Source organism: Peromyscus californicus, unplaced genomic scaffold (genome assembly GCF_007827085.1).
Source record: "Peromyscus californicus insignis strain IS unplaced genomic scaffold, ASM782708v3 Scaffold_8__1_contigs__length_139910024, whole genome shotgun sequence".
Classification (NCBI taxonomy): domain Eukaryota; kingdom Metazoa; phylum Chordata; class Mammalia; order Rodentia; family Cricetidae; genus Peromyscus; species Peromyscus californicus.
The window spans coordinates 107,164,363-107,188,118 of NW_026294606.1; the positions used below are offsets into that span (position 1 = coordinate 107,164,363).

At 40.1% G+C, this 23,756-nt stretch overlaps 2 protein-coding genes across 3 annotated transcripts in view; one reads left to right on the forward strand and one right to left on the reverse strand.

Moving 5' to 3' along the window:
- The window catches only part of Ca7 (carbonic anhydrase 7), a 17,235-nt gene extending 13,757 nt beyond the window's left edge, over positions 1–3,478 (reverse strand). The window contains exon 1 of the mRNA XM_052727375.1: positions 3,378–3,478. The gene's annotated coding sequence lies outside the window, so the exon portion shown is untranslated. The remainder of the gene's footprint in view (positions 1–3,377) is intronic.
- The window catches only part of Nae1 (NEDD8 activating enzyme E1 subunit 1), a 26,477-nt gene continuing 6,070 nt past the window's right edge, over positions 3,350–23,756 (forward strand). For both annotated transcript variants that reach the window (XM_052727370.1, XM_052727371.1), the window contains exons 1-17: positions 3,350–3,462; positions 8,280–8,383; positions 8,686–8,746; positions 10,344–10,374; positions 11,026–11,097; positions 11,331–11,410; positions 12,091–12,200; positions 14,207–14,316; positions 15,922–15,984; positions 16,348–16,411; positions 16,706–16,797; positions 19,342–19,401; positions 19,486–19,619; positions 20,983–21,058; positions 21,371–21,410; positions 22,662–22,748; positions 23,383–23,475. In XM_052727370.1, the coding sequence (XP_052583330.1) occupies positions 3,410–3,462; positions 8,280–8,383; positions 8,686–8,746; positions 10,344–10,374; positions 11,026–11,097; positions 11,331–11,410; positions 12,091–12,200; positions 14,207–14,316; positions 15,922–15,984; positions 16,348–16,411; positions 16,706–16,797; positions 19,342–19,401; positions 19,486–19,619; positions 20,983–21,058; positions 21,371–21,410; positions 22,662–22,748; positions 23,383–23,475 (1,330 nt within the window). In that variant the 5' untranslated portion in view covers positions 3,350–3,409. The remainder of the gene's footprint in view (positions 3,463–8,279; positions 8,384–8,685; positions 8,747–10,343; positions 10,375–11,025; positions 11,098–11,330; positions 11,411–12,090; positions 12,201–14,206; positions 14,317–15,921; positions 15,985–16,347; positions 16,412–16,705; positions 16,798–19,341; positions 19,402–19,485; positions 19,620–20,982; positions 21,059–21,370; positions 21,411–22,661; positions 22,749–23,382; positions 23,476–23,756) is intronic.

Sequence of the window (23,756 nt, forward strand, 5' to 3'; positions counted from 1 at the left end):
AACTCAAGCTGTCAAGTTCAGCATTAAGTGTCTTTACATGCTAAGTCATCTTGCTAACCCCATTATTTATGATGTGTATGTTCGCTTGTTTGAGACACAGTCTCACTATGTAGCACTGGCACTTGTTATGTAGACCAGGCTGCCCTTGAACTCACAAAGATCTGCTTACCTCTGCCTCCCAAGTGCTTGAATTAAAGGCATGCAATACCACATCCAGCTCCCAAATAACATATTTTGAAGTGTAGAAAATATAGTGGGGTCTGGAGAGATGGCTAAGTGGTTAAGAGCACTTAGCTGTTCTTCCAGAGGATCTGGGTTCGATTTCTAGCACCTACACAGGGGCTCACAAGCTTCTGTAACTGCAGTCCTAGGGGATCTGATGCTCTCTTCTGGCTTCCAGCAGTTCCTGCACTCATGTGGTGAACATAAACTCACTCAGGCTCACACACATAAATAAAAGTAAATAAATAAATGTGTAAGTATTTTCCTTTATCCTTTCATTCAGCAAGCATTTATCAAACACTTTGCAAATGTTAAGTGGGGGCCAGTTGTGACGGATATGACTGTGAATGTTATAGGCCCACTGTTGCCTCAGGCTGCTTATGAGGTTAAGGAGAGAGGCAAGAATCAGACAATGAGCATCTGGTGGAGAAGGGCAAAGGTGGACAAGGGCAGACAGGGAGGGCTAGTGGTCAAGCACCACAAGGTATGCTACTTTCTTCTTTCTTGGCTGGTCTCTCACAGATCATAGGCTATCTTCAACTTCCCCTAAAACTACAGACCCAGTGTCTCTGGGTAGAGATCAACAAGGGTGGATGAAATAACAGACTTGAACTGGGTCTGGCCAGAAATGTCAGAGTATTTGTTTCTAGTTCTGAAGTTGGGCTATTTCCCTCTCCCATTCCAAGCCTATTCTCTCTGTGTAGAGCAGGTTGCGCATGTAAAAACCATTAAATGTTAGTCTTTTCTGTCAAAACTATAAAACTTTTGTTTACAAAAAAATAATTAAAATCTTTTTATCACCTCCACATTGTGAAACCTCTGTGCAAATGTTTTAACCCCATCCCCCTCACACACAGGGTAAAGCTTGCTTCTTCAAAGGCCTGTTTCAATCTTTTAATTTAAGTGACTAAAGTTTCAGACCTCTTCCTGATCTCTTTCATTTCCTTTGCACCAATTCCTTTAAAACTGGCATATCTCAAGGGTTGGAGAGAAGGCCCAGCGGTTAAGAGCATGTTGCTCTGCAGAGAACCTGAGTTCAGTTCCCAGCACCCACACTGGATGGTTCATAACCACCTGTAACTCCAACTCCAGGGGAATCCCATATTTCTGGCCCATATTTCATGCACTCACATGCGAATACACACACATATACACATTAAATAATAGTTTTTTTCTTAAAGGAGAGGCATCAGGATGGCTCAGGAGGTAAAGGCTCCTGCCAAACTGGAGGACTTGGGTTTATCCCTGGAACCTGCATGGAAGAAGAAGGGAAGTGACCTCTGTAAGTTGTCCTCTGTCCTCCACGGGTGCACCATGACATTCTTGCACACACTCCCATAAATAAATATGAAAAGATCTTAAGAAATGCATGCTCTGAGGTATCTTTTTACAGACACCAACAATGCAGTCCTTCTCACAATCATGCATTCACAGGCTGTACAACTCCCCCTCCCCGCTCCCATGTAGTTAATTTCCAATCACATTTGTGTGCTTCCCTTTCCTGGTGCCATTGTGCATGAGAGGCTATGGAGTGAACTTTCACCTGTCACTTTTGACCTTCTCACATTCCCTGGGTGTATTTTATTATCTCTCATGTTTCACCTGTCTAACTGGTGAAGGAAATGTGACAGCAGACGCACATAATGAGCTGGGAAAGCCTCATGCCTTTCTCTCCCATCAGTTGGGGTCCATAGGGGCCGGGAGGGAAGTCATGGCAGGGTGTGCCCTCCCTTCAGTCCTGACACTGTGCCCAGGGGAAGTGTATTTTATCAGTCCTGCAACATTACTGTCAAACTGAGCCACCTCTTCTGTCCCTTCCCCCAAGCCCGTGGCTGGAGGGATTGTGTGTGAAGATGTACACTCTTTATGGTGCTGGGATGGTAATCTCAGGATGTGCCAGAGGATCTAGCAATCATTAACCTGGAACCCCCAGGAGAGATGGGGATACAGCGGAAGGGAATCCTTATTTCCGTCCTCACTTGTCACCAGGCCTCTTGATCCTGTCTTCAGCTTGCTCATAAACTCCTTCCTTAGCATTGGCCACCACAGGACAGTCATCCTGTGCCACAAAGCAATTGCAGCTTTACATTTCTCCTTGCTCATGGTCTTCATAGCCCCAGCTGCCTCTCAAACCTCCCAATCCTCTTCTCATTTGTTATCTTAGGGACCCCACCCCCTTCAAGACAGGGTTTCTCCATGTAGCCTTGGCTGTTCTGGAACTCTTGGTAGACCAGGCTGGCCTCGAACTCAAAGATCCACCTGCCTCTGCCTCCTGAGTGCTAGGATTAATGGCGTACACCACCACCACCTGGCTATGAGGAACTCTTAGGAAATGATACTGTTCCTTCCTGTTCAAAACACCATTCCATCCCTTCACCACAGGGAACATTCTTGGAGGGAAGCAGTGGGGTGGGGCTCCTCTGTCTACTCACCAGGGCCGCTTCTCTACGCAGGAGAGCCACCTGGGTAAGTGTGCTGGAGTACTGTCCCTATTAGCCGGCCCTCAGGAATTGTGAACTCACCCAGAAGAGAACTGAGGTTTATCATTTACCTCACTGATAGGAGCCACTGGCTTTGTAGTTCGAAACAGGTTCTCAAGGTGTGGGCTTGCCTTGTGACAGGAGAGAAGAAATGGGTGAACCTGAGGAATCGTAATGAAAGTTGTAGGTACAAGACCTTTTTGTGAGTCTGACCCTCTCTGTATTTAAAAATCTCAGTTCAGGCCCCGCATGGTGGCACACGTATTTAATTCCAGCACTCGGGATGCAGGTCTTCTATGTGAGTTCAGGCCAGTCTGGTTTGTAGTGAGTTCCAGGCCAGCCAGGGCTACATAGTGAGACTATGTCTCAAACAAGCAAAATCTTATTTTAAAAATGGGAGAGCCATGCATTTCCATTGCACAGGTGAACACACTGACGGTTTGAACGGGAAAGAGGCATTTTCACAATTAGTAAGCGATTTAAATCCAAGTCGGCTTGATTAAAAACACAGAGTTCTCCGCAGTTACTGAGAAACATACTACCCTAGACCCAACCTCCCGGTGACGCGTGCGCAGGGCAGCGGGAGCGCCCCCTACTGGCGGCGCGCTGAAGGCGGTGATCGCCGAAGGGCGCCTAGTGCGCCTGCGCGCAAGTGAGTGGGTGGCGGCCTACTACCTCGGCTTTGCTGGTCGCTGGGCGGGCGGGCAATGGCGCAGCAGGGGAAATTACTCAAGGAGCAGAAGTACGACCGGCAGCTGAGGTGAGCCAGGGTTTCCGAGTGAGCGAGCCGGCGGGTCTGCGGCCTCTCCTGAGGCCTGCGGGGCCTCAGTGCCTGGGCGGCGTGGGCGGGCCTCCCTCAGGCCTGACGCTGCGCCCGGCGGTGCGGGACGTGGGGAGCCGGCGCACTGGGCTCCGGCCACTGGCCAGAGTGCTCGGCGGAGGCCCGGACGCCCCTTCCCGCAGTGCCGCGCCAGGCTGTGCTCGGTGTCTCCGCGAACCTGGGCTGCACGGTCGCGGCCGGCCCACTTCCAAGGTTCACGGAACAAGGGGGTCGGGAGTACCCCATCCCGACCGCCGTGTGCTGCGCCGAGTGTCTGGTATTGTTCCACGCCAGCGCTGTCCAATAGAAATGCACGATGCTAGTTTCATGTGAGCAATCTGTGTTCATAATTTTAATTTTTACAGTAGGCACCTTTAAAATAAGTTAAAAGAAGCCAGACGTGGTGGCAGGAGCTCGTTGGTAATCCCAGCGCTTGAGAGGCAGAGGCAGGTGGATTGGAATTTGGGAGCCAGCCTGGGCTACATAGGGAGAACCTGGGGATGGGGAGAGTAAAAAGAGACAGGGAAGTAATTTTTGCTACTATTAGTAGCCCCCCCCACCCCCCTTTATTTTGAAAAACGGTCTTAAGTGGCCCAGGCTGGCCTTGAACTCAAGCATCTATCTCCCAAGTGCTGAGATTGCAGATGTTTTCTTCCAGGCCAGGCTCAAATATAAGTTTTTGCTCTTCCACCTTTTTTTTTTTTTTTCTTTTTCTGTCTTTCAACCTTGAGTGCCCTGGAACTTGCTGTGTAGACCTGACTGGGCTCAAACTAGCAGCAACCCTCCTGCCTTTTTGTCCCAACAGCTGAGATAGATTACCGCTGTGGACTGCCACATCCATTTTATTAGGTGCTGAGGATGAAACTCTGGGCATCATGCATGGTTGGCAAGCTACCAAACTGAGCTACATCCCTCCCCGCCCCCCCGCCCCCGAAACAATTTTTATAATTTTTTTTTGTTTGTTTTTGTTTTTTCGAGACAGGGTTTCTCTCTGTAGCTTTGCACCATCTCAGGAACTCACTCGGTAGTCCAGGCTGGCCTCAAACTCAGAGAGATCCACCTGCCTCTGCCTCCCAAGTGCTGGGATTAAAGGCGTGCGCCACCACCGCCCGGCTATAATGTTTTTAACGTAGTATGTCTAAAATATTACCATTTCAACGTTATCATCGTAAAAAGTTACTAAGCACTTTTTTTGTTCACACTGTCTTATAAATCAGTTATTTCACACATAAAGAATGTCTTAATTCATGCTAGCTGTGTTTCTAGGACTCAGTAGCCATTTGTAAATACCTTAACGGACAAGGCATATCTAAACCATCAGGTGGATCCTTCAACTGCTTCCTCATCCTTGCTCCCCGCCCCCATCCCTTATTTATTATCTTCTATGTGTTGAGTCAGTGAAAGTTAAAAAAGTGCTAGCCACCACCTCTCCTCTCAGGAGATCCCACAATACAGTACGTCCCTAAGGGTGAGAATTTCCCTTTGTACAGACAGCCTACTTAATACTGTATCAGGGATTCAGGCACTTTGTTCTGAGACTATCCTTGAAGGCAGAGGTTCTTCAATACAGACAGGGAAACTAAGACTTGTAAAAGGTAACTGGCCCAGATTTATGCATGTTTTCAACTTGGGGCCATCTAGCTTTTTCACACTCATCCTTTCTCCCAAGTTTCTAGAGAGAGAAAGACAGTAACATGACTATAACTGTTTTGAGGTCTTATATATTCTTGTAGTTCTTGTGTTTTGGGTGTAGGCAGAACCATAGGCAACAAAACTGAAAATATTAAAGGTTACTAGATACCGGAAGAGGATTTTTATTGAGTCCATTCCTTGAAGTACTAACTTTTATCTGTCATAATAAGAACTGCTTCTGCCTTTAGAAGGGTCAGAAGGAAACAAACAAAGTTGGATGGGCAAGTAATAGCCAAGATCAAGGACTGGTTCTCAGGCCAGCAAGAAAATGGATGCACCAGTACTAAGACTCATTCTCCAACTATGCAACCATGTATTAGCCAGATAAGACCATGTGCCCCATTTCCGTAGAAAAGAAAAAGTCTGTTTCTGGCCTGTGTGGTTTTCGCAGGCTATTCCTCCATTTGACAGCTGTTCCGTGATCAGCTCTTTCTTCTGGGCCAAGCCCTGTGCCAGCAGTGTGGTCTGGGACCCTTTAAAGTGAAGAGATAGATGCTCAGTAATGAAAGCTCAGATGGTGCAGTTTGTATTGGTGACAGGGAAGGAATGTCAGAGTCTTTCTTAGTCCTCTGGGCATCTAGTAGTACTTGTCTGGCAAAGGCATTTTCAAATAATTTGGACTTCCCCATACTTCCAGTTCTGAAGAGAAAATAGTAGATTGGGGGCTGGAGAGATGGCTCAGTGGTTAAGAGCACTGACTGCTCTTCCAAGAGGAGCCAGGTTCAATTCCCAGCACCCACATGGCAGCTCACAACTGTCTGTAACTCCAGGATCCAACACCCTTACACAGACATACATGCAGGCAAAATGCCAATGCATGCAAAATAAAAATAAATAAATCATTTAAAAAAAAAAGAAAAAGAAAATAGTACATTGTTAGTTGGTTGGGATTTTTGGGGGTGTGTATTTATGTTGAGGAATGGGAGAGTAGAGTGACCAGATTGGCCCCCAAACCATGGTATGTCTGTGATCATGAACTTGTTAATGATATATCAGTATCAATCAGGTCATAACACATATTTCTAATTTTTATTATACCTCTTTGTTTGTTAATGTATGCATCTTTTAATCATTCTATTAGAATATTCATTGACTATTATATTTTATAGCTTTTATTTATACATATTTTTTCAATTAAACATGTAATTTTTTTCCTTTCTTTTCTTCCTTCAATCTCTCCCATGTACTGCCTTGCTCCTTCTTTTTTTTTTTTTTTTTTTGGTTTTTTTGAGACAGGGTTTCTCTGTGTAGCTTTGCGCCTTTTCCTGGAACTCACTTGGTAGCCCAGGCTGGCCTCGAACTCACAGAGATCCGCCTGGCTCTGCCTCCCGAGTGCTGGGATTAAAGGCGTGCGCCACCACCGCCCGGCGCCTTGCTCCTTCTTGAAATCATGGCCTCTTTTTCTCTGTTACTGTTATGCACGCACACACACACCCCCCTAATATATAAATATAACCTGCTTCGTCCATGTAATGTTACCTATATGTATATGATCTCAAAGCTGATCACTTGATATTCCATGACCAATTGGGGGCTCATCTGTGAGAAAGACCATTTAATCAGCATTCCCTAGTTGCCTGTAGTTCTTTGTCTATGGGTGGGGCCTCCTGAGATTTCCCCTTCCATGTTGTCATGTATGCTGGTGTAGTTCTTCAAGTATTATTTGGGCAGCCACATTGTTGTGGTATCACGGATGTACCTTCCCTGTCATTTCCAGGAAACACGGTCTCACAGCAGATTTCTTGGCCCTCTGACTTTTACAGTCACTTCCTCTGCGCAGGTACAGAAGTTGTGTTGTAGATACATCCTTGGATCTGAGCACCCACGATCACTTGTTCTCTGCTTTTTGACCAGTTGTGGTTTTCTGTAATGATTTCCATCTATTGCAAGGAGAAGTTCCTTTGTTGAGTGGTGAGAACTACACTTACCTGTGGTTATAAGAATAAATATTTAGAATGCAGTTAGGAATTATGCTAGCTTAGCAAAGTGGTGGCAATAGGTTCTTCTCTAACATCCATGACCTCTCTAGTCCTGGGTAGTTGGCTATGTTTCCAGTAACAGGTATGATTTCTGTCCTGCTGAATGGGCCTTAAATCTAATTGGAGAACTGTTGGTCACCACCAATATAAGAGTGCCACTATTGCACCCTCATGGTTAGCATGCCATGCTGGCCATCACCTGTGTTATTCATAGGCATTACAGCTGATAGAATTATCAGTGGCGTCTCTCCCAGAATCATCGGTGGCTTCCCTCCCTTGCAAGTTTATGTACCATGAAAGCTAGTCCTCAGGCAGAAGGTTTCCAAGTCAAATCCTGCTCAGTTCCTCCAGGTCTTGTGTCTGAAGTACACGGTGTCTTCAGCAATAGGGATTTAGCTTCAACGTCTGGAAGGCAACCAAGGGCTACAATAATATTGGCTATTACATTTTAAAGCACTTCTGCAGAATCCAGTGCAAGGCTTTTTCAGATGATAAAGTTTCCTTGATAAAACTTTTGCTTATTCTTATAGATGTCATGAGGAAACGTCTTAAGTCAAGATCTTAAATGTACTGGATCTACATCACTTGAAGAAATGAAACTGAGAATAGACTAGCTTTTAGGTGCAAGATGCTTTCTTTCTTCCTTATTTATTGTTAAAGAGATAGAGCTTCACTGTGTGGTTCAGGCTGACCCAGAACTTGCTGCAAGGGAGTCTTCTGCTTCAGCTTCCTGAGTAGCGGAGACAACGGGTGCATGCAGCCTCACTTGGCTACAGCCTTTCTTTAATGTTTTATTCCTAGGCTTTCTGTTCTATAAATTACCTGGTTTCAAAGGAGTAAAACAAAGACTAGAAAGACAAAAGACACAGCTTAATAGTCCTGATTATGTCATGCAAAAGATGATTTATCAAAGTTTTCAATTACATTGTCAGATGACCCACGCAACAATATCAGTTCATATCTCACATGTTTGCTATGGTATGTGATATGTTATTTTTTGGAAGACTACTTTAAATATCACCATTCAAATAAGGAAGTCATATTTTTGAGAACTTTTTAATGTTCAGTTTGTGTTTTGTTTTATAGGTTGTGGGGTGATCATGGGCAAGAAGCTTTGGAATCTGCTCATGTTTGCCTAATAAACGCAACAGCTACAGGAACTGAAATTCTTAAAAACTTGGTACTACCAGGTAATGTAATATTGGTGATTACATTCTAGGTAACTTCTTTAAGGTTCTGATAAAAAGTTACATATTCTTGGGCCAACAGGATGGCTTAGTGGGAAGTTACTTGCTGTCATGCCTGACAACTTGAGTTTGATCCCTGGAGCCCATATGGTAGAAGGAGAGAACCAGCTGTATGGGTTGGCCTCTGAACTCCACATGTATGCAATGGCACATGTGCACTGACGTTCAAATCAATAAGTGTGAAAAAGCAAAACAAAACAAAAAACAAACCGAAACATACTTTTGACTGTCTTGTGTCTCCCCAGGTATTGGATCATTTACAATTATTGATGGAAACCAGGTCAGCGGAGAAGATGCTGGGAACAAGTATGTCCTGTTTTTTTAAAAATATGAACCTGTTAGAGAAGGTAGTCCACTCAGGGTGAGGACTGAGTACTAATTTAGCCTCATGACCGTATGTTTAGGTTATGGTGAAGAAGTAGTGAGTGAGTAAAGGTGAAGTGCTGGGGCAGTGTCTGACAAGTAGGCCATTAACAAACGGGACTCACTGTTACTGTCTTTACTGCTTGTATTACAAAGCAGTAGTCGTTTTTCTCTCACCCGTGAAATCTGAGTACTTTCTAAGTCCTTGCATTAATTCCTTAGTGTTAGTGCAGAGTAATGATTTTATTTGGGACATCAAATATAAGCTGAACATGGTGGCACATGCATTTAATCCCAGCACAGAGGCAGATAGATCTCTGTGAGTTCAGCCTGGTCTACAGAGTGAGTTCCAGAACAGCCAGAGCTAAACAATTCAGACCCTGTCTGCTAAACAGTAAGACTTTGTCTTTTTAAAAAAAAAAAAAAAAAAAAAGGAGAAAAAAAAAGGAATAAGACCAATACTTCTCATTTGTATCTTTTAAATTTAATCTGGTGTATATCTCTTTGTACTATATTATATATGATATATATATCATATATATGCTATAAATGCTTCTTTATAGGTGATCTATGTTTTGTTCTTTACAGATAGTCATTTAGATTTTCAGAACATTTCCCAATTTGATTTCAAATTTATTCTTTTCAGGGATTTAGAGTCTAGGAATCTCTCATTATATTTGTCCCTAAACAAGTAAACATTAATTCAAGAAAAACCAGAATTTAGTTCATATTTACTTTGATGCTTTTTTTCTTTGGGTCATAGTATGTTTCTACTATCTATAGCACAACTCTTTTATTGGTGTCTGTAAAATAATAAAAGTTATGTTATTGTTGCTTATCTGGCTGATTATGCAGCATGTGTTAAGTATAAGGTTTCTTTTTCTTATGGAACCATGTGCCTTTGCCACAAAATTGTGCCCTGACTCTCATCAGCAGCTTCAGTTTGGGCCTTTGTGATGTGACCAGCATATGTGTAGGAGGAAGCCTGAATGAATCTTTTGTAATTTCCTGCAAAAGCAAATAGAACAGTATTCCCCAGGTGTCTGCAGAACATTGATTATAGGAAATGTTAATGGCTCTTAAATGGGACAGTGGATTTCATGGTCAAATGAGTTTGGGGAATGGTTCAAAGGTTAAAATTTCTTTACTATAAAACTTTGTTATCAAGTACATTATGACTTTCCAAGAAGGAGCTTATACCATATGGTGTTTCCTCTTTTTCATTCTTGGAACTCTTTTCTCTCAGAGCATCTTGTGAAATATGTGCCTTGGGGAAGGAACACTGATTTACTAGCCCATCCACTTTTCTTCCTCCAGGAAGACTGGTATAGTCCGTTATGAAAATAATGTTTGTGGGCTGGGGGCATAGCTCAGTGGTAAAGGACAATAAAACACACACACACACACACACACACACACACACACACACACACACACACTTGATTTATCTTTTGAATGGGATACACACACTATTATAAATGGTAAACAACTTTTGCTTTACTGCTATAAAAATCTTCACTTTTTTTTCTATCTTCTTTAGTTTTTTCCTTCAGAAAAGCAGTATTGGCAAGGTAAGTAGTCATTGTTACAAAGTGTGGTTGTGTGAGCATCTAATAATGCCACTATATCTTGGCTACTAGAAAAGTTATGACTTTAAAAGACCTTATTCTAGCTCATTTTTAATCTGGCAAATCTCTTTTGGCAGTTGAAGAATTTAGAGTACCACCTGTGATTTTACACTGTCCTTTATTAAAGTCTTGAGTAACATTGATATTCAGTGGATGGAGTATTACGGTTAAGAAATTAGTAAGCAGAGTTAGCCAGAAAGTGAAAATCTTAGGAATTCATGTTGATATTCTGAATAGAAGTTGCACTTATTTAGTGATTGGCCACTCTTCGATGGCATTATAGATGTGGGTGGTTAAAGTAGGTATGAACTTGATCCAGTATAATGCTGCCTGCCACCTATCTTTGCCATTTACCTAGTCAGAAAAGTGAGAGCAAATGATGTGATCATTTAAGAACTCTGGTAGTGACAGTCTGGTTCAACCCTGTATAACATTCTACTTGAGTGTCAGCTAAGTACTGTGGAGTAGAATTGTCCCATCTAGGCATGGAATTTGGAAATTTTCACAGTGAGTTTTTCTTGATCTGTAAGCTTGGGGATCACATTGTAGCTAAGTACTTTCTAATTCAAGTCAAATGCTTTGTTTTTTGAAAAGAACCGAGCTCAAGCTGCCATGGAATTCTTACAAGAACTAAATAGCGATGTCTCTGGAAGTTTTGTGGAAGAGGTATAATACATATATATATATATATATATATATATATACACATTGTTATTTCTGTGCTACAGTATGTTTTTAAAATAATTCAAAGCCCCAGAACATAGAACTTTGGGTCATTGTGTCATTTATATTTAGTTGGAATTTAATTTCTCAACTCGTTTATTTTAAAATAGCTTAACTGTTTCTGCCATATTTAATATGTGAAATTGTTGAATTTTTCCTCCCCTTGTCTTATTTAGAGTCCAGAAAACCTTCTAGACAATGATCCTTCATTTTTCTGTAGGTTTACTGTTGTGGTTGCAACTCAGCTTCTTGAAAGGTAAATTTTAGATGTTAATATCTTTCTTAGTCTTACTTGATTTGTATAGTTTTCCCCATGTACATTCTTCTGTGTACACATTTTGCCTGGTTTCTAGAATTCTTAAATGTTTAATTTGATGCTCTTGTATGTATTCTAGCTTTGAAAGGATAGGGAATTAAAAATGAGATATTTGGATCCGGTGTTTCAGAAATACCAAAGCCCAGAAAACTAAAAACAAATTAGTTAAATTGTTACTGATTACAGGAAGATTTATAGGTGTATATATGGGTTTTATAAATGTGTTTCACTATCATAGAAATGTTTAGGTAGAGCTAGGCATGGTAGTGCACACCTTTAATCCCAGCACTCAGGAGATAGAGGCAGGCGGATCTCTGTGCGTTCAAGGCCAGCCTGGTCTATAGAGTGAGTTCCAGGACCACTAGGACTGTTACACAGAGAAACCCTGTCTCAAAAAAAAAAAAAAAAAACAAAAAAGGCTTAGTGTTTTAACCAGTATTCTTCCTAAAAAAAAAAAAAAAACAGACTAAGGTCTTAACATCCCTCTAGTCTAACACTTTTGAGATTACAGCCAAGTAAAATTGCTTGCTTTCTACTATACTCTTGCCTGTTTATGTTAGACAGTTCCATGTCTGGCATATATTCACTTGCTTATGTTCTTACTTTGCCTTCCTTTACAGTACATTACTGCGCTTAGCAGATGTCCTCTGGAATTCCCAGATCCCTCTTTTGATCTGTAGGACATATGGACTAGTTGGTTATATGAGGATTATTATAAAAGAACACCCAGGTAAAATTGTTAAGCATATGGAACTTGCTATTGGTTGCTTGAGCTGTAATTTTAGAAACTTGGTAATTTAGAAAGTTAGTTTTAAATTACTAAATAAGATTCAGTAGTTTTTTTTGTTTTTTTTTTTAAACTTATTTAAATGTGTATGGATGTCTTGCCTGTATGTATGGTTATGTACCAAGTATATGCCTGGTGCCTGCAGAGTCCAGAAAAGGGTGTCATATCATCTAGAACCAGAGTTACAGATAGTTGTGAGCCGCTCTGTTGGTCCTGGAAATTGAACCTGGGTCCTCTGGAAGAGCAGCCATGCTCTTAATCACTGAGCCACCTCTCTAGACTGATGCAGTAGGTTTTTGTCTGCTATTTCCTTACATAGCATTGTAGATGGATGCAGATCAGAGACATAACGTACAGCTTCATCCTGCTAGAGGCTTGACAGCTGTGCAAGTGCCTGGTTCTTTGGGCCCCAACTCAAAGTAGGGTATTTATGGCTACCACAAGAGTGCATGGATCGTGTTGACCCAGACTGTACACTAGTGGTTCCTACCTTTCCCAATGCTACCACACTTTAATATAATTCTTCATGCCAGGCAGTGGGAGCGCACACCTTTAATTCCAGCACTCGGGAGGCAGAACCAGGTGGATCTCTGTGAGTTCAAGGCCAGCCTGGTCTACAGAGCAAGATCTAAGACAGGCACCAAAACTACACAAAGAAACCCTGTCTCAAAAAACCAAAAAAACCAAAAAACAAAAAAACATAGTTCTTCCTGTTGTGGTGATCCCCAACCATAAAATTATTTTGTTGCTACTTCATAACTATAATTTTGCTAATCTTATGAGTTGTAATGTAAGTTATCTGATATGTAGGCTATCTGATGTGCAAACCTCAAAGGGGTCACAATCCACAGATTGAGAACCACTGCATTATATCAACATTTTACATCAATCTTTTGTTCCAGTCTCATACTGGCCTTAGATTTCCCCATTTCATGTTCAATTACACATGATAAGCCTTTTTCCTAACTCCTGTTCCTACAGAAACAGTGTTAAAGGAGACCAGGGACATTTGTAGGCAGCCTACATCAACCCAGGGCTGATATCAGCTCTTCCTATAGAATCTTAATCTTAGAATTTTATAAAATTTTCCTTCAGTACTCTAAAAAATGCTCCTATTGAATTAAGTGTTTTCATTCCATGCCAGCTATGATACAAGCCACACACTCGGTTGGTGTAACAATAGCTTTTAACACTGACAACATCACAAGGATTAGTGTCATTTATGCAGTTAGAATAAGCTTTTGATAAGCAACGTTGGGCCATTTAAGAGTTAAAAGTGTATGTGGGGTGGTGGTGGTGCTGGGATGGCAGAGGCAGACAGATCTCTGTTGGTTCAAGGCCAGCCTGGTCTACAGAGTGAGTTCCAGGAACCTCTCTCTCTGTCTTGAAAAAACAAACAACAAACAAACAAAAAACAAATAAAATAACCGCTACTAACATTAAAAAAAAAGAAAGAAAACAGACCCATACAACCCACTTAAGATTTGTGTATTTACTATACAAAAGTTGTACTTCAATAACACAGTGAAAAACTCTGTAGGCACTATGACCATCAAGATTATAGATTTCCAACCAGCCATGGTAGCACACATCTTTAATTCCAGTACTTAGGAGGCAGATCTCTGTGAATTTGAGACCACCCTGGTCTATATACTGAGTTCCAGGCTAATCAAGGCTAAAGTGAGACTCTGTGTCTCCAAAAAAAAAAAAATTATAGGTTTCTAGTCAGGTGTTGGTGGCTTATGCCTATAATAACAACCAGGATGATGAGGTAGGAGGATTGCCCTGAGTTCAAGGCTAGCCTGGGCTATAGAATAAGACCCCCCCCCCTCCATTTTCAACCAACCAATCACACAAACAAAATGTGTGTATGTGTGTGTGTATGTTAAGTTCCTGTAATGTAGTATATTACTAAAGAATTAAATACATCTTTTGGGATTATTTGACAGTAATAGAATCTCATCCAGATAGTGCGTTGGAGGATCTACGACTAGATAAGCCGTTTCCTGAACTGAGAGAACACTTTCAGTCTTATGATTTGGAGCATATGGAGAAAAAGGTTGGTAGAGTGTGCATGCATGTGTGCGTGTGTATGTGTATGTGTGTGTGTGAGACCTTAAGTTTAGAGTTAAACTTATTTCTTTATTTTGGCTATTTTGAAAGAGTCTCAAGGAATAACCCTGGTTGGCCTGGAACGTGCTATATAGATCAGTCTGACCCTCAGTTTGTGACAGTCCTCCTGTCTCTGCCTCCTCCAGAGTGCTGAATTAAGAGTATGTGCCACTGTGCCTGGCTTTAATTTTTTTTTTTTAACCTAAAGTTTTTCGTGGGTAAATACATATATAATCAGTGTGAAAAAGTATTGTAAACTTCCATATTCCCATCACCAGATCACACAGTAGTATTTTATTTTGTTTTAATAAATTTATTTCCCCTCAAGTTAAAAAAAAGAAAACTTGAGACAGGGTCTCATGTGTAGCCCTGGCTGGATTAGAATTTACCAGTAGACCAGAGTAGGGTGGAACTCACAGAGATTCCAGGTACTGAGAAAAACAGCATGCTCCACCACATCTGGTTAAAATACTTTTTAATTGAAAAAAAGTAGAAAACCTGAAGTTTGTTGTATAGTCACTATCCAAGTCAAGAAACTGGGCATTAACTTATCCTAGAAGTTCTCTCCATGACCCTGTTTCCACATAGGTACACATACTTTAAAAGATGGTTTTAATATGCCAGGTATGGTGGTGCACATCTGTGATCCTAGCACTCAAGAGGATGAGACAAGAGAACTGAAAGTTGGAAGCCAATCTTTCTTTCAAAACAGCACACATATACGAATAGTTTAAATTTGAAGTGTATGTTTATTGAAAATATCTTAAAACCTAATTTCTAGAGTTTGAAAATTACCATGCCAACTATATTTCATTACAGAAGTAATCATATTTGTAGCAGATTCTATAACAAGCATATATTCCTTTTCAACCTACAGCTAATTAAATGCAACTATTCATTTGGTTATCAGAAAACAAGTTCTCATTTTTCAGCCTAGTATTGATACCTGAAATGAAGAGATTTGAGCTACCTTTGGGTGTTGTGTCTGAGACTATTTTGTTGCTCAAAAAACAAAAGGGACTATTGTATACCTGACATACCAGGATTAAAGTAGACACTGCCTCTAAAATCAACCTCTCTCTGTCTCTGTCTCTGTCTCTGTCTCTGTCTCTGTCTCTGTCTCTCTCTCTCTCTGTCTCTCTCTCTCTCTGTGTTTTTACAGAAAGCTATGCATGTACCTGTAGAGGCTAGAGGTCAACCTTGGGTTCTCTCAGTTGCTTTCTACTTTGTTTTTTGAGACAGTGTCTCGTCACTGAGCCTGGAACTAGCTGTTCATTTAGGTTGAGGGCCAGTGAGAGCTCCAGGATCTGCCTGCCGTGACTGACATTTCAGCTTATAGCCATGCCTGGCAAGCATTTTACTCACTGAGCTATTCCATAGCCACTCAGAAATCATTTCTAAAACCATTTTTATTAAACCAGTTCATTTGTCTCTGTTTATTACTTTATTTGTAGTAGAAGATAATTGTAAATATTGAAAACAAGATGATGTAAGTGTAGAATTAATATTAACTAATACTGATACTTTCTTCAATTTGTGTCTTTATTTTTAGGACCATAGCCATACTCCATGGATTGTGATCATAGCTAAATATTTAGCACAGTGGTATAGCGAAGTATGTCCTTTTTTAAAAATTAAATAATATGTGACTGTATTTTCAAGCTTTGGAGGGTTGTGGGAGGTTAACGTTTTCCTGTGTGAAGGTGTATTGCAAGTGGGAGCTTTTAAGGTTAATCTAACTACCATTCTTTCAATGCTGATCTTTAATTAACAAATTGGAATTTCAGTAAATTTCATCCTGAAACTACTGTGAGAAATGGCCTACAGTTACTCTTTCCAAATTAAGAGAGCCTCTGATGTCACTGAAATATATTTTTTTTATAAAATCTTATTGTGGAGAATGAGGAAAACTTTAGACACTCAATTTTCATATTTTGAGTTTTGATAACTAGATCTTTAAAATTTTTGATCAATTTAGACAAATGGACGAATTCCTAAAAGCTATAAAGAAAAAGAGGACTTCAGAGATTTGATTAGACAAGGTAATTTTCTGCATTATAACTAAATATTATATAAATTTTGAAAAAAGAATTACTTGAAGCCAATATTTATTGGATTTCTCTTGTCAGATGATGCCATCATGAGTTTTTAAATTTACTCTTCCCTTGGGAATAAAGGAGCCATTTTCTAAATAGTTTAAGAAGAACAAATCATAGCTGTATTTCCTGTTGAGGCTCAGCATTCTGATCCTCTGTTCCGAGCCTCACAGGGTTTTTCTATGTTGGGAAGACAAAGTGGAAAGAGCCATGTTTGTTTACTATTTCTTACTTTAATAGGGATTTTAAGGAATGAGAATGGAGCTCCAGAAGATGAAGAGAATTTTGAAGAAGCTATTAAAAATGTGAACACAGCACTAAATATAACCCAGGTATTAAAGGAATTGCTGAAGCCATAACCAATGTTTTCTGATATGAAAGTTAATGTAATAATTTATCCTAATATTGCCTAAATGTATAGTAAGTTAAAAATAAGTACCTATAACTTAGCTTGGTTTTTTTTTTTAATTCTTTTTTTTTTTTTTTTAAAAGACAAAGTCTTTCTATGTAGCCTAGGCTACATTCAGATTTGTTGTATAGACCAGGCTAGTCTTGACCTTGCTGTGATACTTCTGCCTCTCTGCCTCTCAAGTGTTGAGATTATAGGTGTGTGCCATGCCTAGCCCAAAACTTGAGTTTTCTTTTAGTATGGTCTTGAGCCGTGCATGGTGGTGAATGCCTATAACTCCATTTGGGTAGGGGGGCAAGGAGATCAGTAGTCATCCTTGGCCACATAGCAAGTTCAAAACCAGCTGGGTGTCTCAAAAAAATTTAAAAAAAGTTTTCTATTATTCTCATTAAAATGATGTTAGTGCTTCAGCATATAATAGCAATAAAGTAAATTATTTTTGTTCTTTTTCATTTAGAGAAATATATAAATTATTTTAAGTATATGGTTTATGAATAGTTGAGAATTTGGAGATAAGAATTATAAATAATATTTTGCTAGTCAAAAAAAGTGTTACTCAGCCAGGCAGTAGTGACTCAGGCTTTTAATCCTAGCACTTGAGAGGCAGAGGCAGGCAGGTCTCTGTGAGTTCGAGACCTGCTTGGTTTAAAGAGTGAGTTCCAGGACAGCTGGGTCTTCACAGAGAAATCTTGTCTCGAAAAACCAAAAAAAAAGCGTTACTCAAAAACTTGAGTTTTGTTACCCTGCATTTTCGTCTGACAGCTGTTATTTAGAGTGAGATGTTCTGCATGACTTGTACACTTCAGAAGTTACAGGCTGGGTGTGGTGGCTTATCCCTATATGTAATCTTGACACTTTGGAGTCTGAGGCCGGATGTCAGCCTGGGCTACATAGTAAAAAAACAACTTACTGTCATTATTGCTACTTTGTTGCTTGGTCAGTTTTGTTTTTAATTCGGGGAGCTCTGGAATAATTCTGGAAGATTTTCAGAATTTTTTTTTTTTTACAATTTATAGCCAGAGTACTGCCTTTCATATTAGGAAAGCACTTAAGTCACTGTAGACATTTTGAAGACAGTGAAACAGTATTGCTGAGTGTATGCCTTGTAAGTCAGACTGAGGAACACCTTTTATCTTAATTGGAGAGAATGTTGAAAATGCATATGTATAACATCAGATTGTACATGTTAGATCTGTGCATTTTTACTAAAAAAAATGAGTTTTAAAAACTGACAGACTAATCATTCTAAAGCCAGGCATGGTAGCAAATGCCTGTAATCCCAGCACTGGGGAGGTGGAGGAAGCAGGTCAAGACCACATTGGCTGCATAGTGAGTTCAATTCTAGTCTGGGCCACAAGAGACCTTGTCTCAAAAATAAAACATAAAAATGGTTCTAGGAGTTGAGGAACAGTAAACCAGATATTAATGTATAAACAAAATTAGAATATGAGAAGGCAGAAGGAGGTCTGGGTTTGGGAAAAGGCCTCGGGAAGTGACATCCAGAGGTCTGGTGGGAGAGCTTTTCAAGCAGAGGACACATACAAAGGTCATGAAATGAGATGAAGTTTCACATTTGTTAAAGGATCAGTAGGAAAGTAAGTGTGATTGAAGAAGGAAGAAAGTGGTTGGAAGGACTTGAGTTTGGAGAGGTAGAAAGGGCCGTATCCTAACAGAATCTTGCGGACCATTGAAGCGTTTTGAGTAGGGAAGTAGAAAGATCTGCTTGCTGTTGAGACAGGATCTCATATGTAGCCCTGACTGACCGGAACTCTCTAGACCAGGTTGGCCCTGAGCTCACAGAGATTGGCCTACTTCTGCCTGCTTGTGCAGGGATTAAAGGTGTGTGCCACTACACTGGGCCATCCAAAAGACTATTTGGACTCTTGTGAGTAGAATAGAGGGTGTGGGGTTGGAAGCTGAGAGACCAGTCAAGAACTGGAACCACTAAGAACTCTCTTTTATCTCCACAATACTAGAATCAAAGCCTACAGTTTGTAAAATTTTATTAGTATGATGATCTTGCCAGCAATAAAATTGCATAATTACTTGTTTTTGTCAGAGTGGTTGTCTCTTTCAACAGCCTTGAATTAGGGTGCATGGATTTCAGGATTTTCATAAGCTAAATTTTTATGAACAACTTTAAATCTAACTTTGTAGTAATATCCAAATCTTTGTTGTCTTGAGATATAACTATATAAATGACTTATTTGGACTGTTCTTTCCTCCATGTGTGATGGAGGAGAATAGGCTTGTCTGGAATGCTATTAGTGGGCAGGAGAGGATGTTTTTCCATTCTTTTTCCCCATCAGATCTCCATCAGATTCTGATTCTAAATAAAACTAAATACATCAGAAGTTAATATTTTACTGCACTTTGAAAATACAAAGAACTTATTTGAAGAAATAACATTGAAAGTAAAGGTGGACAGAATTCATAATGTAAGAAATGTTTCATGTTCCTTTGTTAGGTCCCAAGCAGTATTGAAGATATATTTAATGATGATCGCTGCATAAATATCACCAAACAGGTAACAACAAGAAGTAAAGATGCTGCTGCCTTACACCAGCTCAAAATAAACACCTTTCACTTGTATTTTTTCTTGTTCTTTTAGACCCCACCTTTTTGGATACTAGCCCGTGCCTTAAAGGAATTTGTAGCCAAAGAGGGCCAAGGAAATTTACCTGTTCGAGGTACAATTCCTGATATGATTGCAGATTCAAGCAAGTACATAAAACTGCAGAATGTGTAAGTGACTGTTTTTGTTGTTGTTTGGTTTATTTTTCAAGACAGTGTTTCTCTGTAGCCCTGAATGTCCTGGAATTAGATTTGTAGACCAGGCTGGCCTTGAACTCACAGAGATCCACCTGCCTCTGCCTCCTGGGTAAGGGGGTGTGCCACCATACTCTGCTGACTGTTTTTAAACTATATAACAGACTACTTAAATCTGCCCTGCTAGAGGAACTCAGGACCCTGGTTTCTGACAGAGGACCCAAGAGAATACTTTATTAAAAACTTATCTCCTGGAAGTCAAGTCCAAGGAAAATCACATACTTCAAACCTGCCCAATAATATAAGTCATGCAAAACTTTTTAAAGTGATATTTTTAAAACTACACATACACACACACACACTTTAAATGTTATATTTTACTCTGTAAAAATAATCAGTATTAAAACTGGGTCTCTCCCAGGTAAGGTCATATTTCTTTTTCGGGTGAAGGTAGTACTATTGGTTATTGAACCTAGGTCCTCATATACATGCTAAGCAAGAATTCTACTACTGAGCAATGTCCCTAAAGTCATACTAGTTTCTGTCTTCAGTTGTCCTTTCCCAAATTTTCATTATTTCAACTCTTAGACTAGGACAACAAACGAAGATTTGCTAGACACTGACCGAGATCTTGTCTGTATGGTAATATTTGGCCCTAGAGGAAGCCAAGTCAGTACCCTTGGATTCGTCAGAACCATACCCCAGTTAGAAAAAGGTAACATCCATGGAGACCCAACCTTACAAGTCTGTGTGTGTCAGGGTAGGGGTACCAGGATAATAGGTGTTTATTTACAGTCATTGACTCCTTAAATTATGAAAGATTAATGACTAAAAGAAAATAATTAAAAATAAAGACTCAGGGCTGGAGAGAAGGCTTAGCAGTTAAGAGCAGTGGCAGCTCTTCCAGAGGTCCTGAGTTCAATTCCCAGCAACCACATGGTGGCTCACAATCATCTCTAGTGGGATCTGATCCTCTCTTCTGGCATAAAGTTGTACATGCAGATAGAGCACTCATATGTATCGAGCACTCATACTTTAAATAAATAAATACAAAATAAAGACTCCATGGATGTTGTCTGCGTGGATTTAAGTTGGATGCTGTAGAATATAGTGGGAGCCTTGGTTTTAGAGGACTCCAAAAGTCTTACTGCCAGCTCTTAAAAGACCCCTAACTAGTAAGAGGTGCTGCTGGTGGCATTTCTGTAGCATTTTTCACATTTCATATGTTCCTAAATCAGTATTTTGTTATTAAAAATGAATTTCTGTTCACTTAAAAGGTGATTTAAGTATTGCTAATTTTAGACGCTGTTAATTGTGGGGTTTTGTTGTTCTTTTTTAGTTACCGTGAGAAAGCAAAGAAAGATGCTGCTGCTGTGGGTAATCACGTTGCCAAATTGCTTCAGTCTGTTGGTCAGGTAAGTTGCTGGGTATATTGCACTGTGATAGTAAGTACTTCTCCCCACGGAGAAGTGTGGAACTCAGCCAGGGAGGGGCTAGAGACCCTGGCTTCTTGTTTCGTTAGCAGCAGGGCCTACTTGCCTATCTAATGAGAACCCCTGTTACAAGAAAACAGGTGTGTGTGAAATGTTCTCCCAGCTCTTGGAGAGAGCTTCTCATTTCACAAAGCCATTGACTTTGTGCTGTGCCCACTGTTGTGTGTGTGTGTGTGTGTGTGTGTGTGTGTGTGTGTGTGTGCTGGAGAAAAATCTGCATTTATCTCTTTATAGGCACCAGAGTCCATTTCGGAGAAAGAATTAAAATTGCTTTGTAAGTCCTTTTAATTTCCTTATTTTGCTTGATAAAAATATGCTACAGAGAATGTTCTTGGGAATTTTAAATGGTCGAAATTCTCTAAGTGAGGTGTGTGTGTTTCCTTAGGTAAATTTTATTTTATTAACTTGTAATAAAAAGGAAATTGTAAGACCGGGCCATAGGTACTCATTTATCTGTGTTAAATTACTGTAGTGGAATTAAGAATTTGACACACAGTTGATGGCTGGGCTTCTGGAGTTCTCTCCTAACGCCTCAGTGGGTAAAGGCATTTTCTTTGAGTCAGTTGCAGGTTGGGGAGATAGCTCAGGAGGTGAAGTGCTGGCCATGCACACATGAGGAGCTGAGCTCACTTTATCTGTGATGGTGAGTTCTGCATTTGTACAAGACCCTGTCTCAGAAAATAGGTGGAAAACAAAAAGAAAAAAAAGGTAGGGTGGAGATTGATAGAAGATACTCAGAATTGGGCTGGAGAGATGGCTCAGTAGTTAAAGAGCACTGGCTGCTCTTCCAGAGGTCCTGAGTTCAATTCCCAGCAAGCACATGGGGTCTCTCAGCCATATGTAATGAGATCTGGCGCCCTCTTCTGTCCTGCAGGCATCCATGCAGACAGAATGCTGTATACATAATAAATCAATAAATCTTTAAAAAAAAAATTCCCCTTTAAAAAAAAAAGATACTCAGAATCAGTCTCTATCCACCACATGTACACATGTGGGTAACCACATTCATGCATATAACACACACAAGTAAAAGCTTCAAAAAGTTAGTTGTAGGGCTAGAAAGATGACTTACCAGTTAAATAAAGGAAGCCCCAAAGAACATACACAGGGACACGTAGTTATGTTTAAAGCCTTTCTTACACACAAAACTGAGAATATAACCAAGTTAGGAACTAGTTCATACCATTGAAATTCAATATTTAACATAATCTGCTGTACTGTGGCCACCTAATAAAATTTTTAATGAATATTTAAATTTTTTATTATTTTTAAGTCATGTGTATGTCTGTATATGGATATGTGCACCTGCAAAGGTCAGAGGTGTCAAATCCCCTTGGCACTGGAGTTACAGGTAGTCATGAGGTACCTGATGTGGATGCTGGGAACTGACTCAGTTCCTCTCCATCAACAGCAGGCACTCTTAACTGCTGAGCTATCCTGTAGCCCCAATTTCTTGTTCTTAAAGTGACCCATAATTCAGTATATTCACCTGTCATAACCATCCTGAAGTCTTTACTGTTTGCAGGCAGCAATTCTGCATTCCTTCGAGTGGTGAGATGTCGCTCTTTAGCTGAAGAGTATGGTTTGGATACAGTCAACAAAGATGAGATTAGTGAGTATAACAACTAGATGCTACGTTAAAAGTTATTAATAAAATGTGCATAATAGTGTTGAATAAATGGTGTTATAAAGTATATGTTTTATATTCTATTTTATAGATTTACCTGAATGATTTTAATTTACATATGCTATATAAAAATAAATACATAACACTGTATTTAGATTACTGAGTGCATTGTGTGCTATATATAAGAACTAACACCATCATGTTTCTACTTTTTTTGGTGTTTTTTTTGTTTTGTTTTGTTTTGTTTTTTCCAGATAGGGTTCTCTGAGTAGCAGTACTGATTGTCTTGGAACTCCCTTTGTAGATCAGGTTGGCCTTAAACTCACAGAGATCCTCCTGCCTCTGCCTCCTGAGTACTGGGATTAAAGGCATGCACCACTACTGCTCGGCTGTGTTTCTACTTTGGTAGAGACTCTAGGTAGTAGTCCATAAGACTCCTGGGTTACATCTTAAATGTATTTCTTCTTATTTATAATTTTATACTTTTATTTTCATAAATTATTTAAATTTTTTGCTAATATTGTCTCGTATCCTGAAACTTAAGTATGAATTCAGCCTTTTGTTGTTTGTATGCTGTAAATTGCCCAGTTCTACTGATTTTTTTCTTTTTTTCTTTCAGTTTCTAGCATGGACAATCCGGATAATGAGATAGTCCTGTACCTAATGTTGCGAGCTGTTGATCGATTTCATAAACAGCATGGCAGATACCCAGGTAAGAACAGCAGTTGACTTATCAGATACAAAGAAAATAGCCGGTGTTGTTTGTTTTTTGCTTCTTTTTCGGGGGGGCCTGCCACCCAGCTCTGAAATAAATCATACACACACACACACACACACACACACACACACACACACACACACACACACACACACACACACACACACCCACACACCCACCCCTGAGGCTTATTCTTACTTATGAATGCTTGGCCTTAGCTTGGCTAGTTGCTTGCCAGCTTTTCTTAACTTAAATTATCCCAGCTACCTTTTGCC